Source organism: Corvus kubaryi, unplaced genomic scaffold (assembly GCF_017639235.1).
Source record: "Corvus kubaryi isolate FWS band 111438036 unplaced genomic scaffold, C.kubaryi_AGA036_p1.0 78, whole genome shotgun sequence".
Lineage (NCBI taxonomy): Eukaryota > Metazoa > Chordata > Aves > Passeriformes > Corvidae > Corvus > Corvus kubaryi.
This window is the reverse complement of record NW_024582065.1, coordinates 3,049,430-3,065,287: the sequence shown is the minus strand read 5'-3', so window position 1 is coordinate 3,065,287 and position 15,858 is coordinate 3,049,430. Positions and strand designations below refer to the sequence as shown.

Genomic DNA, 15,858 nt, shown 5'->3' with positions numbered 1-15,858 from the left:
TCATGAGGCCATTCCCATTTCATCTGCTCTTTGGAAAATTCACTTATTCTGCACTGAGAAAAACACACCAGGGACTCTCCTGCAAGAAGGCATCATTGCAGAGCAGGCAGGGTGGCTTGGGGAGGTTTCCTGGAAGGATTTTGCAGCAATTGCAGACCCAGAGTGTCCCAGATGATGGATACGTGAAGAAGCAGCCATGAGAGCTCACCATGCCCTCCCCAGAGCTCGCCATGGCCACACTCATCAGAGTTGAAATGAACTCCACGGAGTGGGGCAAACGCACGCTTTTACTGCTGATGTGCTGCAAATTTAAATATTTCTATCAGGTAGAGGAAACCCAGGCAACAATGGCAATATCAGACCACAGCAGGACTACCAGGAGGTGACAGACTCGTTGACTGTCACTTGTTTAATTACGTGCAGATACTGCAAATGGTGACAAGGAAATCAGAGTTACAGCATGAGGCTCCTGTCCCTCTAAACTGCCTTAACTCCACTGATTTCCACAGATACTGATTTATTTATACAGGCAAAGACTTCGACTTGCAAACCCCCTTCCAATTTAATTAATATGCTAAGAGTTAAAAGGGAATGGTTTATAAATAGATGGAGAGATATTTTGAGGCCAACCTGGTCATACTGAAAACCATGAACTTTGCTCAACCTCACAGGAAATTCTGCAGACTTCTCCATGTTTCTCTTGTGTTGCCTGGCTGTGCCTGCTTGATGGGAAAACTTGACTTTGAATTTCCATCCCTATGCCTGCATCCTACACCTATGAATGCTGGAAAATCCATAAAGAAACTAGTGGAAGAATTTGCTCTGGCACTGAGTTGACAAGCCAGTCCTTTGGAGGAGAAGAATGGGATGAAAAGCATCTATTCTGATTTGGGACCAAAATCCTTGCTTGGAAGACCCTGGAGGCCTGGCTGTGGGGGGAGAGGTCTCTGTAGATCTTCATGCATGTCTTAGTGCTCTGATTTTTTTGGAGGACTGTACAGGTAATCCAGAGGAACTCATTTGCTACAGAAACACCCAAGTTAGGTGCTGACAAGTACGGGGCTGACTCATAAACCTCTGTTCCTGCCACTAGGGAGCGACAAAAAATCACATTGCAGCAGCTGCCGGGGTTCCCACTGCGATCACCAAGAGCCAAATAATGCCCCACTTACAGCCTCCTGTTCATGGAAGCCTCCCTAATGTTAAGGATGTCCATACATTAGGGGTTGTACCAGCTTAATAGCCCAGCATTATTGACTTACTGGCTTATTAGTCTCTGTTTCCATAGTCATGGGGAAAAAAAAAAGGCTTGGTGAAGATGGCATTTTTCCTGAAATCTTAATGCCAAGCTCTGGCCCATCCGTGGATCCTGGAAGCATCATGCTCTAAAAACGATGCTAGAGGCCATTATCAATTGTCTGGGCAAAGCCTTCCCAGATGATGGATTGCAATGCAGTGACACTGCTGAATGAACGTTGAAAAGAAGAAAGTTCCTATTGATGCACAGGGCCCTGGCAATTAGCAGTGATGGAAGGGAAGAAAATGCTGAGAAGAAGCCTGTCAGTAATAATGGCTTCTGGTAAATTATTACATCATTGCAAAGTTTGTCTCAGTAACAACTATCCTTAAACCCAGTGGTGCATCAGCACCTGAATGGCATTTTTTAATGGTGGCTGGATGTTATTTCAGCTCTCTTTGGAGAATGGGGGCACCCAGCCAGCCTGCATGAATGCGATGCGTGAGACAGCTTATGACATTCAAAGCACTGACAGCAGAATGCTTTTCATTTAGGGAACAGCTAGACAGAAACTATTACACTGTTGGAGAGTTATTACCCTCTTGGGCCCAACATTTGTATGCGAAGGAAACCTGTCTTTCACTTCAAGACAAATCGCATCCCACAGCAGTGTGGTCTGGAGCTTTGTGTCACATTTAGGAATTCGCTCCCATGTTCTGACACTTTGGGCAAATAACTTCAGTGTGCTGGGGTTACTGGGTGCTGAGAGCCTGGTCAGTGTGGCAGAAAGTCAGGACGTGTGGGGGAAGCACAGCTCTGCCACTGCCCATCGCTGTCTGTGCCTCAGCCCGTGAGCCATCTCATTTCTAAAATGGGCAGGGAGCTTCCCAACCTTCCAGAGGTACCACAAGGATCGACTTCTTGATGTGGGTGAGATACTCAAGGGCTGGCATGATGGAAACCACAGGAATGCCATGACCCAGACAGAGGTGCTCCAGCCCTGTTTAACCACCAGAAGCATCCTCAGTCTTCTCCAACTTATCAAAGACTGCTGCTGGCAGAAACAACATCCTTCAAAATAATTACTTTTTTCAAGTAACTTGCGAGACTGTAAAAGTGTATCACAGCTGAAATGTAACTGCATGTTTCTCATTATTCTTTTCTGGTTCAGACATAGGTGGCCAGTGGAGGGAGGTGTGATTTGCTCACTGTCCATCTGTGCTGTCCACCCGGTGGTATCATCTCTGGCTTTCCTAAACTTTCTCTGCCCACACCAATGCCCAAAGCTTAGCCAGCCTTGGAAAGAATTGTCCCTCTAATAAGAAGTCAAGATCAAGGAAAAACAAGAGAAGGCTTTTGCAACTTCCCAGAAACTCCCAAATTCTGGTAAATTTTTTTGGTCAACCAGTGTTTTTGAGCTGCTTGATCATTGAACTCCTGTGAGAGTCACCCAACCATCATCTCTGGGAAAACCACCAATTTCCCTACTGAGTGTCAGAACCGATGCAGGCGATCAGTCTGTGTGATAGGGTGGCCAGGGCAAAATCCTGCTTGCCCTACTTGAAAAACAGAATTTACAACCCACATGCCTGCAGTGATTGTTTCTGTAAGACTTAGGAGAGACACCATGGACCACCTGAGCTACAGCCAAACTCACCTCACAGCCTTTAACACAATGAATGAGGGAAGGGTGAGGGTACCACTTGAGTCCTGCCGTGCAGACAACACTCTGGAGGGAAGAAATAAAAAAAGAGGAACAGGTTAAGACAAAGAAATCAGTGTACAGAAACTCAGTGTGCTGGCTCCTATGGCTCTCCAGTACTTAACCAATGAAGTTCAGTTCCTAACACCTCTTGTGTTCTCAGGACCTGGCTGTCCTCCAGGTATTTACAAGAAGTGTTGGACTTGACACTTGCAATAACAGAGCATTTGAGATTAAAATAATATTTGAGGTTCTCCTAAAATGTCATGTCCAATATTTCACTCGTGGTGGGGGAACGTGGCAGGGAAAGGTAAAGGCACAGGTCCACTCTTGCTCTTGGGTAGGGGGGAGGCATTCTAGGAATTCATTTAGGGATTTCTTTGGTGCTGCAAAGCTTTGTTTTCTTTCACTGCCCACCATACCTTTGCTTCTTGAAGATGGAAGCAGCTAAAGGTGGATTATCAGATACATTTCAGCACCATCTTAAATAAAAGCACCTCCCACCACACACCTTCAGAATAACCCCCAGACAGGACAGCATCATCTGCTACATTTTATGAGCTTTATAATAATTTCCGTCTCAACTCTGTCTATAGAAAAAAGTTGGATGCTTGGTTTTGGGCAAAAATGATGCCCAGCCTCCTAGACAATGGCACAGCCAGGGCAGCCACAGACATGGACACTTAGATTTAAAGAGTGAATGAAAACTTTGGCTGGTCAGTGGAGATGGTGATTCCACACCATGGAGGTCCTGGTGATAGGACTCCCATCCATGCAGCAGGACATCAGGCACAATGTTTATTTTGGGTTATTGCCATGGATGAAGCACTACAGTGTCCAGTTGAGCAAGATGAATACACAGGCACTCACCTAAAGTGTGGGGGTTGGGGTTGGATGGAGGCCTGGGGAAGGAAGGGATTAACATTTGGGAAGACCTGATGCACAAGCCATCCCTTCCCCTGTTCATATGAGGGCTAATTTAATCCATCTGCAGGGGAACCTCAGCTTGTTTTTACACTTTCTGTCATTTGAGGCTTACCTGGCGTGTGCTAGAAAAAAGGACTTTTATACTATCTGACTCGGGCTGTTTATCTTTCCGATGCTCTTGGATTTTCCACTATTAGTCAAGCCCGGCTTGCCCCACCTGCCTCGCAACAGGGCCTGTCTGTGTGAGGAGAGAAGTGGCTGGGGAGGGGAGGGTGTTGTTTATCCCCTGGGAGGGAGGGAGGGAGGCTGCAAGGTGCGGGGGCCCTGCGGTGTCACACATTCCCCCGGCGCGCTCTTGACAGACAGCTGGAGATTTCCAGGCTGCTGCCTGCCACAAATGGTGAGGGTTTTTCTTCCCCCCCACCCCTTCTGTTTATTGCACTTCAGAGGGAAAAGAAAGGAAACTTTTCTAGGTTTGAAAATAAACAAGACCAGTCAACAGAACAGGAGCGGGGAGAGTAAAGGAAGCAGTTCAAGAGCATTTGAACCCAAGAATTAGAACAAAGTGGAAAAACTCAGGCGTTTGTCTCCTGTGTCCAAGGCCAGAAGACAATAAGTGGAAGAAGTGCACTTCCAAAGAGCACCTCACATTCCCCTGGTAAGAAGCATCAATATTTACAAAACCTCTCGTTCTGTTTGTATGTGTGAGCATGCAGAGTGAACAAAAGAAACCAAATAGCCCTGAACCAGACTCCTCAGAAAGGAGTTTTCCATGTGAGAGCAATCCCTCGCAGAGGATGCACTGACTGCTTTCCTGACCCTTCAAGTATTAAAACACCAGCACCTCCCTTAGAGGAATGGATGGGAGGTGGAGTCTGCTGAAACAGTGTTCTCTGAGTGCTCACTCAAGGTCATCCTCAATCCCAAACACAGCCTTGGGCTGAGCATCGTCCAGGGAATGGGAATGCAGCCCCAGGTTGCTCTCCACAGCACAGGCAAGCCAGGTGCCAGGTTAATCACTGGGTCAGTGGGACATTCCCATTCCTCTGGAGTGGCACCTGCCAGCGGCTTCATACCAGTTACTCTGTCTCTGTCTTTGCTAGTGGAGACCACTAGAGCTGAACTCAATCCTGCCAACATTCCTGGAGCTGGAAGCAGAGGGAAGGACCCCAGGTCTTAGTCCTGACTCCTCTGTCTGGTTTTCCAAGCCCTCAGTTCCCACCAGCCAACCTGTTTGTACCCTTAGGCTGCTGTTGTGGAGTGTGGGGTGCACTGGCAGAGAGGATGTGAGTAGAGGGGGAGACTGGGCTAGAAAACCAAGAAACTGGGAATGTTTGGATTGCTGGGCATCATTTCTGCCTCCTGCTGTGCAAACAGGCCTACAGGTGCCACAGGGTGCTGCATGGGGCACCTGAGATAAACAAATGTACAGAAAGCAAGCAAGGATGGCTAAAGGCGGTACATGAGCATGATCTGATGGAATCAGTGTGCACAGAAGGTAGACTCAGAATGCCAACAAAGGATGTGGAAAGAGGTGTATGGAAGCACCACATCCGCCACATGCCAGGTGGTGCCTGGGGAACAAAGCCCATCTGGCCACTGCCCCGTGAGCCCCGTCCCTTCCCCACGCTGCCACGTGCTCCAGGCCCTTGTGGTGACATCTGCTGCCCTCCTGGCCACAGCTCCCCTCGTGCATCGGCTCCTGCAGCACAGCTGTGCAGCCGGCTGGGTTGACTTCGGTGCTGTCCCCACCCCAGAAATGCCACCCTGCCACATCTGCAGCTGGTGGCTGGGACTCCATCTGCTGTGAAGGGAGAGGGAGCCGGGCTGCGCTCCCACAGTAGGCAACAAAGAGCCAAGGAAGCAAATCAAACTGTCATTTTCTTCTTGTGAGGGAAGACCCAGTGCCTCCGGTCACAGCACTTCCCTCCTGTGGGGGGACTAACACAATGATGTCAACCCTTTGCGGGCTGCAGAGGGGATCAGGTTTCCCCCAGAGAGGCCGGTGGAGAGCTTTCCTCCACCTTAGATGGGTCAAGTGTCCCCCCGGGCTGCAGCCCAGGGACTGGCATCTCCTGCTCTCAGCTAACTCGCTCCTCAGGCACTAAAGGAACAGGACAATTAACCACAGGCTTAATGTGTGAGGGGATCAGACACTGCTGCCAGGAAAGGGGACTTTGGAGCTCCTTCTTCCTACACCTACAGATGGAACGGGATCTCCTGCGTTCCCAGGAGCGGAGCTGCTGCACCACAGCAGGTCACATCAGTGCTCCGTGACTCAGTTTCCCTGCTGCAGAATGAGCCCCAAACTCTCAAAAAAAAAAAAAAAAAAGGAGAGGGGAAGGAAGGAGGAAACCTGCAAAGCTCAAATGATTAGGGGTGTATTTAAGGAGCATTCCCTCTAATGACTTCTGGACATTTACTATCCCAGGGCTGGCAGTCCTCATGGGAAGAGGGGCCACGCTGCGCTCAGCCCAGCAGAGCTGGGATGTGCCGACCCTTTGAAGGCTCTCCCAGGCCTGCACACCATTTAGCCTGTCCCTACTCAGCACTAAGGCAAGAACCCAAGTTCAGACAGCCTAAGAAATTAGGTGTCTGCCCTGTTTCTCTGCAGTCAGTGGGAAGGAGCTGTCAAGCTGTCTCTCAGAGATTTTTCCCTTTTTTCTCCCCACTGCCTGCACAGTCAGTCTTGGCAGCTCTATCCATCGGTGTCTTCAGCAGCTCTGTGTGTCACACACAGTGAAGGGAAAATCATGGGGACAGCACTGGCTGCTCTGAACACATCCCACAGCAGAACAGAGACACAGAAGATTTCAGGTGGTTTTTTTTTTCTTGCTGAAAGTACTGATTTGGAAGACACTGCCAGCATATCCTGATTTCAGCAAACTGTTTCAGACCCAACAAAGCAACTCAACCTAAACCAATTCTGAAAAAACACAGAAATATTTAGACATTTTGTGAAATAAAATATCTGTTGTTGTTTATCATTTGAGAGGACATTTAATTTCTCAGGTTTTGCTGGTTTTTTTTTCTTTCATTTTCACTAAACAAAAAGTTTACAAAATCTCCTTGGAAATGAAATGCTATGCTATGTTCAAACCAACATGTTTTTTCTTCCAATTTTTTGGTTCACCAAAAATCACAATAACAAAAGACTCACTTTGATTAGGGAAAAACTTTTTTTTTTAAATTTAAGAGAACTTTGAGTGAACCGAAAAATCAAGTGATTTGCACAGCTCTGCTCTAAACAACCCTGAGAGAAGGGATAGTTCCTTCTTCCCATTTTGCTTCCATAACAGATGTTGCATGAGCTGCAACAGACAAACTATTTATTTCTTCTCATCAGCTCTCCCTGTGTTTTCTCTGTCCCCATCCCCTCAAAGGTAAGCACCAGAGATCAGTCCTGCCTTTATCTTCTTCCCATCCTGCCCTCATTTGTACTCCACTTGTGCCTAAATTAAGCAACAAAAAGTGTTTCCTGTGCGTCATTCAAGTACTCTGAGATGCACAAAGACTCGCCATGTAAATGCAACCAGCTGCTCCCTGTGCTCATATGGCACAACAGCAAAGCTGTCACTGGCCATAAACAGAGACATGGGTTATTAATGATACATAACACATTGCCATGGGGACCTTCCCCCAAGGCCTCCCACTCCCATCTCTCCAGGGTGTCCCCACTCCCACCAGAAGCAGCGTTTCTCCCGGTGGCACCCCACGAGGTGCCACTCCCCGTGTGTGACATCCCCTTATCTGCAGAGTTGGATAAGATGGATGTTCTACAGCTACCAAAAAAAATCCCCTCTGGCATGTCTTCCCTCCCAACACAAGTTTTCCAGCCCAAATCTCACCCTCTACTTACAAAGCGTTTGTGGGGTGGAACTTGTATCTGCTCAGTGCCTAAAGCTCTTGCAAGATCCTCACCATCAGGGAAAGAAAAGGGCTTATTTACCGCTGTGCTCTTGGAAACCATGATTTCTCCTCCATCCCTCACTCCCCTCGTCTCCCCCTTTACTACTCTATGTTTTCCCTGCTGCCTAATGAGCCCTCCAGAGACCTGCAGGTATAAAACTCGTTACAGCTCCCTCCATGTACCCGCATCAATAAGTGAAGGAGTGCAGAGAGAACGGGAGGGAAGCTGTCACTTTATTTCCCCATGAATTACAAACCACTTTAAAGTCTGGCACTCAGGAAAGGGCCAGTGAGAAATTGCCCCTCATACTGAGATAGGGGTTTTCTTTATGTTTCATGCCAGAAACTTGGCAAAGCCTTGGATTAAGGCAGTCACAGAACCTCAGCATCTGGAGCGAATGGGAAGCTGGGAACGACATTATGAGCTTGTCATATTCTCTGGACTTAGGTTTCCCACTTCTTTCCCAGATTTATTCTCTTGCTCTGTGTGAAACAGGGAAGTTCAAAGTGGTGGAGAGTTCTGGAGCTGCTTGCTACCCACAGCCAAGGCCAGATTTCAAAAACCCCAAACCCTGGGCGCACATTTAGGCATGTAGAGAAGCAAATAGACTGTCAAATCTGCTCAGGGTATTCTGGGGCTGCACTGGCTGCTCGTTCTCCTTCTTAATGGAGTTCAGGTGTGTAAAACAGACTCCTGCAAAGCCAGGACCAAGTATGTAAATGCCAGAGGTCTTTGCTCAAGCACCACCAGCAACTTGCACCAACCTGGTGACATCTGATGTGCCACCGTCTTCTGCCAGCGTGTCCAGTTAGACTTCCACACCCACAGAAATACCATAAAGCCACAAACACCCGGTTTGTTTGTAGGAACGTGAGGGTTTTCAGGAGGAGTTAGGTGAGCGTGTCTCCCACTGGCACCCAAATGTGGGCGTGACACCCAGCAGGTGTTTGCTGCCAGCAGGGCTGAGTGTGTGTGTGCAAGGCACTGCACGTGGGTGTGCACGTCCCCATCAGGGCACGCTGCCACTGGTGTGTGCTGGAGGATGCTCAGGACAGGGAGCTGTGAGCAGTTAATGCTGGCTGTGTGTGTGCAGCAGGCAGGAGGGAGAAGTGGTGACCTCTGGAAGGGGCTGTGCTGAGCAGGCAGCTCTTGCATGCGGGTGGAGGGGCGGGGGGAGCACTCAGCCAGCTCCACGGGGTCAGGAAATGAAAAACCCTCTGTATCAGCTTCTTTTGTCATCCAGAAGCGGCACAGAAAAATCCAGCCCTGCCACCCAAAGAATGCAAAATATGGAACAGGAGGAAGGAAATAAAGCCTGGCCAGTGCCCTTTCTCTCACAGTCCGTCACAACTTCCTGTGGCATGGATCCCATTTCCAGATCAAACCCCACCGATGGGAGGCCTTTACCTTGAACTGACTTTCACTTGGAAAACACAGAGAGAAAGCAACTTGGAGAGAGAGCCACCATGTTACTGGAAGAGACACAAGAAAAATCAGGAATTCTTTCCTAGAGGCCCAAATTCCCCATTTTCCCCTCATTGAAGGAACCACAGGTAACACTGATCCCTCACTGCTCTTAAACATGCAACAAGGGATGTGGTTCGTGCAGCTGCCAGGCACTGACCTTCACTCTCTGAGGGTTCATCCAGTGCTGGATGTCTTGCACGGTCTCGTTCACGCGCAGGAGGATGGGCTCGTGACTGTGATCCAGACAGGAGGTGGTACACTCTGTGCCTGCTCAAAACACAAAGGGGATAAAGCTAAAGGATAAAGCAGGCAGCTTCTGACCCTTCCAGCATCCTTCCATCTGAAGGACAGGATTACGGCTCGTTTTTCCTAAATTGCAATTAGCAGTCAACCATAACTATCACATATCTCCTAGCCACACGTGAAGTGCTGAGCACAACCCTGCGCTCAGCAGGACAGCATGGGGGTGGCAGATATTCCAGGGCCTTTTTGTACGAGCTGCAAATCTAAGTATTTCTCTGGCTATTAACTCCAAGAAGGGGGTCAGGTTTTGCGCCTTCAGATCATCAAGGCAGTGTGAAGGTTTTTCCATTTCAACTGCTCTTTCAAGCAGTGGGGCTGATTAGGCAGAGGCTGTCGAACTCATCTCACCTATGACATGGCAGAAACCTATTGTTTGATCTGTCAGATTTACAAACATCCAATAATAATCTTCCAAAGGGTGACCAAGCCTAATGATATTGAAGACACGCTATCACCCAAGTCCCACAGTCGATAAAAAGTACGCAGAAAGGTAATGATGGCTTTGTTCACACATAAACCTGCTTTTTCTCTGATTAACTGTCATGGCCAGTGGGAATCCTGTCCTTTCTTTATTAAAACATGCTGCGATACTCTGCAGCAATATCCCAGAGCCCTGTGGTGACACAACCGTAAGCCCTTGTGTGTTGGACCATTACCATTTCCCCCCTGGAAAATCACTCTTGAATGGCACAGCTGCTGCAAACATGTCATTAGGATTTCTGCACTCCAATCAGCGCTGGGGGAGGAAGTAATCTCCACACTGGTTTGAAGAGCTGAACCTTTGGCTCAACACACGCCTCAGCCTGGAAGGGCAGATTAGGTGTCTGAGGAATTACCGAAGGTGTGTGGGATTCGTAGTGACCATGACTGGTTGCTATTATTTTCCCACCTGCTTCTGCCTTCCCACATGCTCCACTTGGAGGAGTCAGTGGGAGCAGCCAGACCTGGGCTGGAAAGATGGGGAGTGCTTGGGGTTTGTTTTGCTTTCCCAGGACACCTGGTAGTGGCTCCAAGGGCCATTGACACCACCCCCATAGTGAATGAGTGGCAGGAGAGCACCTTTTCAAAAGGACGTTGATCAGACTTTCAAAAATGCAAGGAAGAGAGGAAAACCCCAACATCTGATCCCAAAAGTTGGTGCTGGGTGAGCCTACAAAGTGTGTGGTATGTCTCCATCTGCTGAGGATGAGACCTAGCGGCTGCTTTGCCCTCTCTGAGCTCTAAATCCCTCTCCAGAGAGAGCCACACTCTTGTGGGGGGTCTGCCCCACGCATCCCTCACCTCCATGATGCTGTGTGGTCCAACCCCGGGGTCAGGGCCATCAGTCCCTGGGATTGGCACCTGCCAACAGTCACTGAGAGAGGAGTGAGAGCTGGCAGGCACCCAGCACAAAGATGATCCCCTGCAAACCAGGAACTGGGGTTTCTCTCCTTGCAAAAACCTGTCTGGCCCTGGAGGTAACCTCGTCTCAAGGGTAAAACGCCTCTCCACATTAAGAGTCGCCGCAGCCTCCTTGCCACTCGCTCTCCCGCGCTCCACCACGCTCATGGAGAGGAGCGGGTCGGAATTGTTTTGATATATGATCTGTAATTGGCATCATTACAGAGCGGTGATCTCATCCAGGTCGTGTTCTCCTCCCCAGGGAGGGAACACAAGGAGGCTCGTGGTCCTCCGCATGGCTGCGATATAATGAGGGAGCCGCGCAAAGAGGAAATTTCTCCAAGTTCAAAGGGACAGGCGGAGGCAGGAGGGGGATGGCAGGGGCTGGGAGGGGGACTGCAGGAAGGGGCCTCGCAAACCTGTGTGGGCTGCACGCAGTGCAGCTCCTGTTGCAGCCCTTACAGCAGGGAGACCCCCAAAATGGGAGCTGAAAATACAATATTGTGTGGACGGCTCCGCGTCTGTCCCTCCCTGCGCCTGGGTGATACAAAGCCAAGATGAGTGCAGGGTTCATCACCCTTGCAGAGGGAACAGGTACCCCAGAAAGAAGGAGGAAAGTGGACCTTTTAAAACAGCTCCTAAACAACTGTCATACCAAAGGGGATGCTCAGCTGGTCTCATACTGTTTCTGGGGAGACCTGAATTATCCTGGTGCTGCATTCTCCTGTCACCTCCCTGCCTTTCAGCCTCTGGAGCGCCGGGTTTGTGCACGTGGCTGAAGGAGTGGGACATTACAAAAGTGTAAGAGCAGAAGCAGGTACAATCCCTGCATGTATTTTGCAGACTGGATGTGTCTCTGGCACAGCCTGGCATGCTGCTGCCCCTGAAAACCAGCTGGCCAAGAAGGGACACCATGAAACTGGAAGCCCTGCAAGGAACCTGCAGTCAGAGCATGTTACATGATGCTCTCAGAGCTTCACCTTTGCTAAAAGCATTTCCCTGAAAAGCCTCCCATAGCAGGTTCTCACTTGGGCAAACACACCCACAGAAGGTGACTTGAAGGAGTCCTTCCTCCCTCCCTGTCATTCCCATCCTCTTCCTGGTGTCCTGCTGTCTGCTCCCACCTGGGGACAGGTGTCCAGGGGTGCTCACCCACCTATGCCGTAGCCGCCGGCGCACTGCAGCTTCAGGTGGCTGTTGAGCTGGGTGGGCAGAGCACACTGCCCCTGCATCTCCCTGCACAGGTGGAAGGACCCGCTCCAGGTGCCATCCTTCCGGCAGTGGATCACATTGCTCCCACGGCCCTGGGAATGAGAGAAGGAGATAATGAGGATTGACACAGAAATAGCCAGGAGAGGCTGAGAGGTGAGAGGTGAGCAGAGCTGAGCTGTGAGCAAAGTTCTGCTGGAGCTGGAAAAGCTCCTGGTTGGGACTGCCAGCCCTGGGGGGGGCAAGAAGGAGTTTTCTTCCAAAGACTAAAGAAAACGAAACCTGCACTGCTCTCTCTCTCACACACACACACAAACACAGACATCTCTTCTGTGCAATTCAAGGTCTTTACAAGCCCCTTGCAAGCTCTCCACCTTACAACAGCCCCACTCCTGTTGCAATAAAGGTGCCTTCACCCCGTTTGCCTTCCTCCTTGTTGAAGGTTGGTGTTGAATGCAGACAACCTTTTTCCTCTTCGCAATTTCTAACCAGTTACATCATCTTTGTCTTGAAAAAGAAAGAATCCCCAACGGCCGTCTGAAGGAGGAAGGGAGAGCGGAACATGAGCTTAGCAGGGCAGAACGTGCTCTTTAGAGCTTGGCTGCCTTGAGTGACAGCAGGCAAAGGGGCTGAGATGGACACGCACAGAGGCAGGTGGGGAGGAGATAAAAATCCTCTGGTGTGGGAAGGGGCAAGGAATAGAATATGACATTTCTCTTATAGAAAAGATTCTCTGTATGATACTGGAGAATGAATACCAAAGTCCGAGGGGAAATATCATGCCCTTTAAAAACAACAAAGGAGTGCACAGGCAATCTATTGTCAGATCTATCCTCATGGCACTGGGGATTTCTGTGCAAACAAGCTCTTCTGTGGGATCTGCGAACCCGACTGCCATGGGGCAATGTGGGACATTCAACAGGAGGATGTCTGCTGTGGTTGGGCTCCAAACCTCCTGTGGGGGCCTTGCTGGGTGGGAGAACCATGCAGGATCTCTGCTTCTCCTCACCCGTTTTCATTCCAGGCACATTGCCTACAATCTACCCACCCTGCTCTTGGAGACTGTGCTGGATATCTTTGGGGATCCTTTAATGTGCTGTCTATACTGGGATCCCTGCGGGGCTGCTGAACTTTTTGGAGGAGCTCTCCCCTACGACCCACACCCATTGTTGCACAGGGACCTGCATAAGCCCCTGGTACCGGCATGGAAGAGGGCACAGCCTTCAGTGTTAGTCTTGTCCTTAATGTCCTAATGCTTCCCTTTTTTTGCTCAGCTTTGTTAATGAACACAATGTTTAGTGAGATGCAAAGTGGTCTTAGCAGCAGACTACGGTGTGGGACCTGCTTCCCCTTCTCTAGACATCTGGCCATTGCCAGAAGTAATAAGGAAATCATATGAAAGGATAATGGAGCAGATGGACTCAGGGTGTGATCCAGCTTGGTGATTCTCACCTAAGGGCCAGTTTGGCAGAGATTGATTAATTTAGATCTGACTGTTCATATGATTTGTGTACAATATGCAGAAATGGAAGACCCTTGCTCTGGTGCCAGGGGAGGTACCTGCTTAAATGACCATTACGTTCCTGGTGATTAAGAGATGCTGTATGTGCAGCCAAGTAATGATCTTTCAGCATGGTGACAAAGTCAGGAATAAATTGCTAAATGATAATTGAGCACAATTTGCTGTTTTAGCAAATGTGGTGCACTTCCCTTGCAATTTCCATGCCAGGGTTCAAACATGATTCTCAAAGGTGAGCCATGAAACCTGATTTATGTTCCTGGAGCTGGCTGTGCTTGAGGGTACTCTTATATAGTTTCAGCAACATACTCGGAGATCCCAGGATATCCATTGCTATAGTAACATACTGTCCATCATTCCCTGACCTGCAAAATCTCTTGTGAAAATCCCTGCTGGGTTTCTTGCTTGGATGCAACGTGTATTATCACCTTATATAGCTGAGAGAGACTTAGTGGGGTTTAATCCTTAAATAATTAACACCTCTCAAGTGGTTCTGGCTTGTGCCAGGAGTCCTCCCTCTTCTTCTGTAGCCTATTTGCTGGGATAACTGAAAATACTTTTCACTGTAAATCCCTTTCTCAAGATGTTATCTGCTCCTTTGCCCAAGGTGCTTTCCTGTCCCTCCCAGTGAATGCAGACAGAGCTGCATCTCTCTCTTTCCAGAGCTCACTTCATTACTGCTGTAACCCTGACTCCACTGCTTGCTCCTCTTTATGTTCACCCCGCTTAAAAGCGAAGACAACCCATTCCACCAGCTGTCATTGCCCTGGAGGTCCCAGTTGCCCTGCACTGGCAGTGCTGGAACACGGCACCAGCCATGCTGACTCCTCTGAGCAAGTGGTGGACGCACAAAGCCACAGCTGCCATATCCCAGAGCTCCCACCCACTCTGCACTCACGCCTGCAACTTCTCATTTCACACTGCTCACAACCTCACTCCAAGTCTTGAACAAGGAAAACTTCTCCAGGTGCCCTGATGTGAAATGCCGGGGCTCTGCCTGTTGTCCCTGTGGAGAGGGCAGGCCAGAGGGCAGGGAACAGGGGCTTTTAACCTGCGGAGCAGCTACCAGAGGTGTCTTTCACATAACCGGCCCTAGGGCAGGGTTGGTACCTTTTTAAATGTCCTCAGATTCTGGAATGAAATTAAACAGCCCTTGTCAGAGCACTCCCTGCTCCATGCAGTGCCTGCCATAGCTGCAGATTCCACATCCCCACTTTTTCTTCCCAACCGCAGGGAGCAGCAGCAGCACCACTTCTGGGAGAAGCTACTTATCTCACAAACTATAATTACCTCTGGTGAGGAAAACTAGGCATTTCAAACAAGATAGTAGAGGCCAGACCTTCTCATATCAGTGAACAGAGCTTCCAGGAAGCCAAAGGCAACACGCTGATTTGTGCCAGAGGAGGATCTGACCTCTGATGCCAAATGACACCTTCACAGCCAGAAAAACATGGAAGTTTAGAGAGAGTTCACCTGAGTAGTTGCAATCCCTATGGCATTAAATTATCACAAGACACACAAACATACAATGGTAAGAACTGGAGAGAAAAGCAAGGTGAAACAGAATGAACAAATGGGATAAGTGCAGATAACTCACATTCTACTTACTTTCATTCGTTGCTCTGTATTTTCTAGCCAGATCACAAAGCCACTGAGGCAGAGCTTTCTGCCACTTACTGTCCAGAAACAGTAAGTCAGTCACTTCTAATCCTCTGCAGCTAATAGTTAATACTGTTACTGCTGTCATAAAAATAATATTCCCAGGCTCTCCCTCTACTTTAATTATGTTTTTCTCTTCTGCATTTCTCTGTTCTTGGAAGAACTCATTGTCCCTCGGCCTCTCCAAGACCAGTGTCCTTAGGGAAGATATGGTAAAGCCAGACTTGTATGGGCTGAGGTAGCTCGGGTAAGGGAGACTCACCGACTCACTGTCATCATCCTCGCACTTGATCCGGCACTCGCTGTTGAACTGGAAGCCATTGGAGCACTGGTAGAGCCCGTGGAACTTGGAAGGTGGAGGGTCACAGGTGACGGGCACGCAGGCGCCTGGCAGCCACGTGCCATCTTGTGTGCACTGGATCTTAAAGGCTCGCCTTTTTGTGCAGAAAAAAGCAACATTTAGTGAGTGGCTGAGTCAGCTGGGAGCCTCTAAAGCCTCTGAGCTCTGCTAGCAGGTTGCAGGGGATGGGTGTGCTCGAGCTTTT

The 15,858-nt window shown here is 49.2% G+C and overlaps 1 protein-coding gene across 1 annotated transcript in view; it reads right to left on the bottom strand.

Moving 5' to 3' along the window:
• PAPPA (pappalysin 1) overlaps positions 1–15,858 on the bottom strand; it is a 181,232-nt gene that overhangs the window by 18,676 nt on the left and 146,698 nt on the right. Inside the window, exons 17-20 of the mRNA XM_042052475.1 lie at positions 15,576–15,747; positions 12,083–12,230; positions 9,401–9,510; positions 2,895–2,966 (exon numbers count right to left, since the gene is read on the bottom strand). Of these exons, the coding sequence (XP_041908409.1) occupies positions 2,895–2,966; positions 9,401–9,510; positions 12,083–12,230; positions 15,576–15,747 (502 nt within the window). The remainder of the gene's footprint in view (positions 1–2,894; positions 2,967–9,400; positions 9,511–12,082; positions 12,231–15,575; positions 15,748–15,858) is intronic.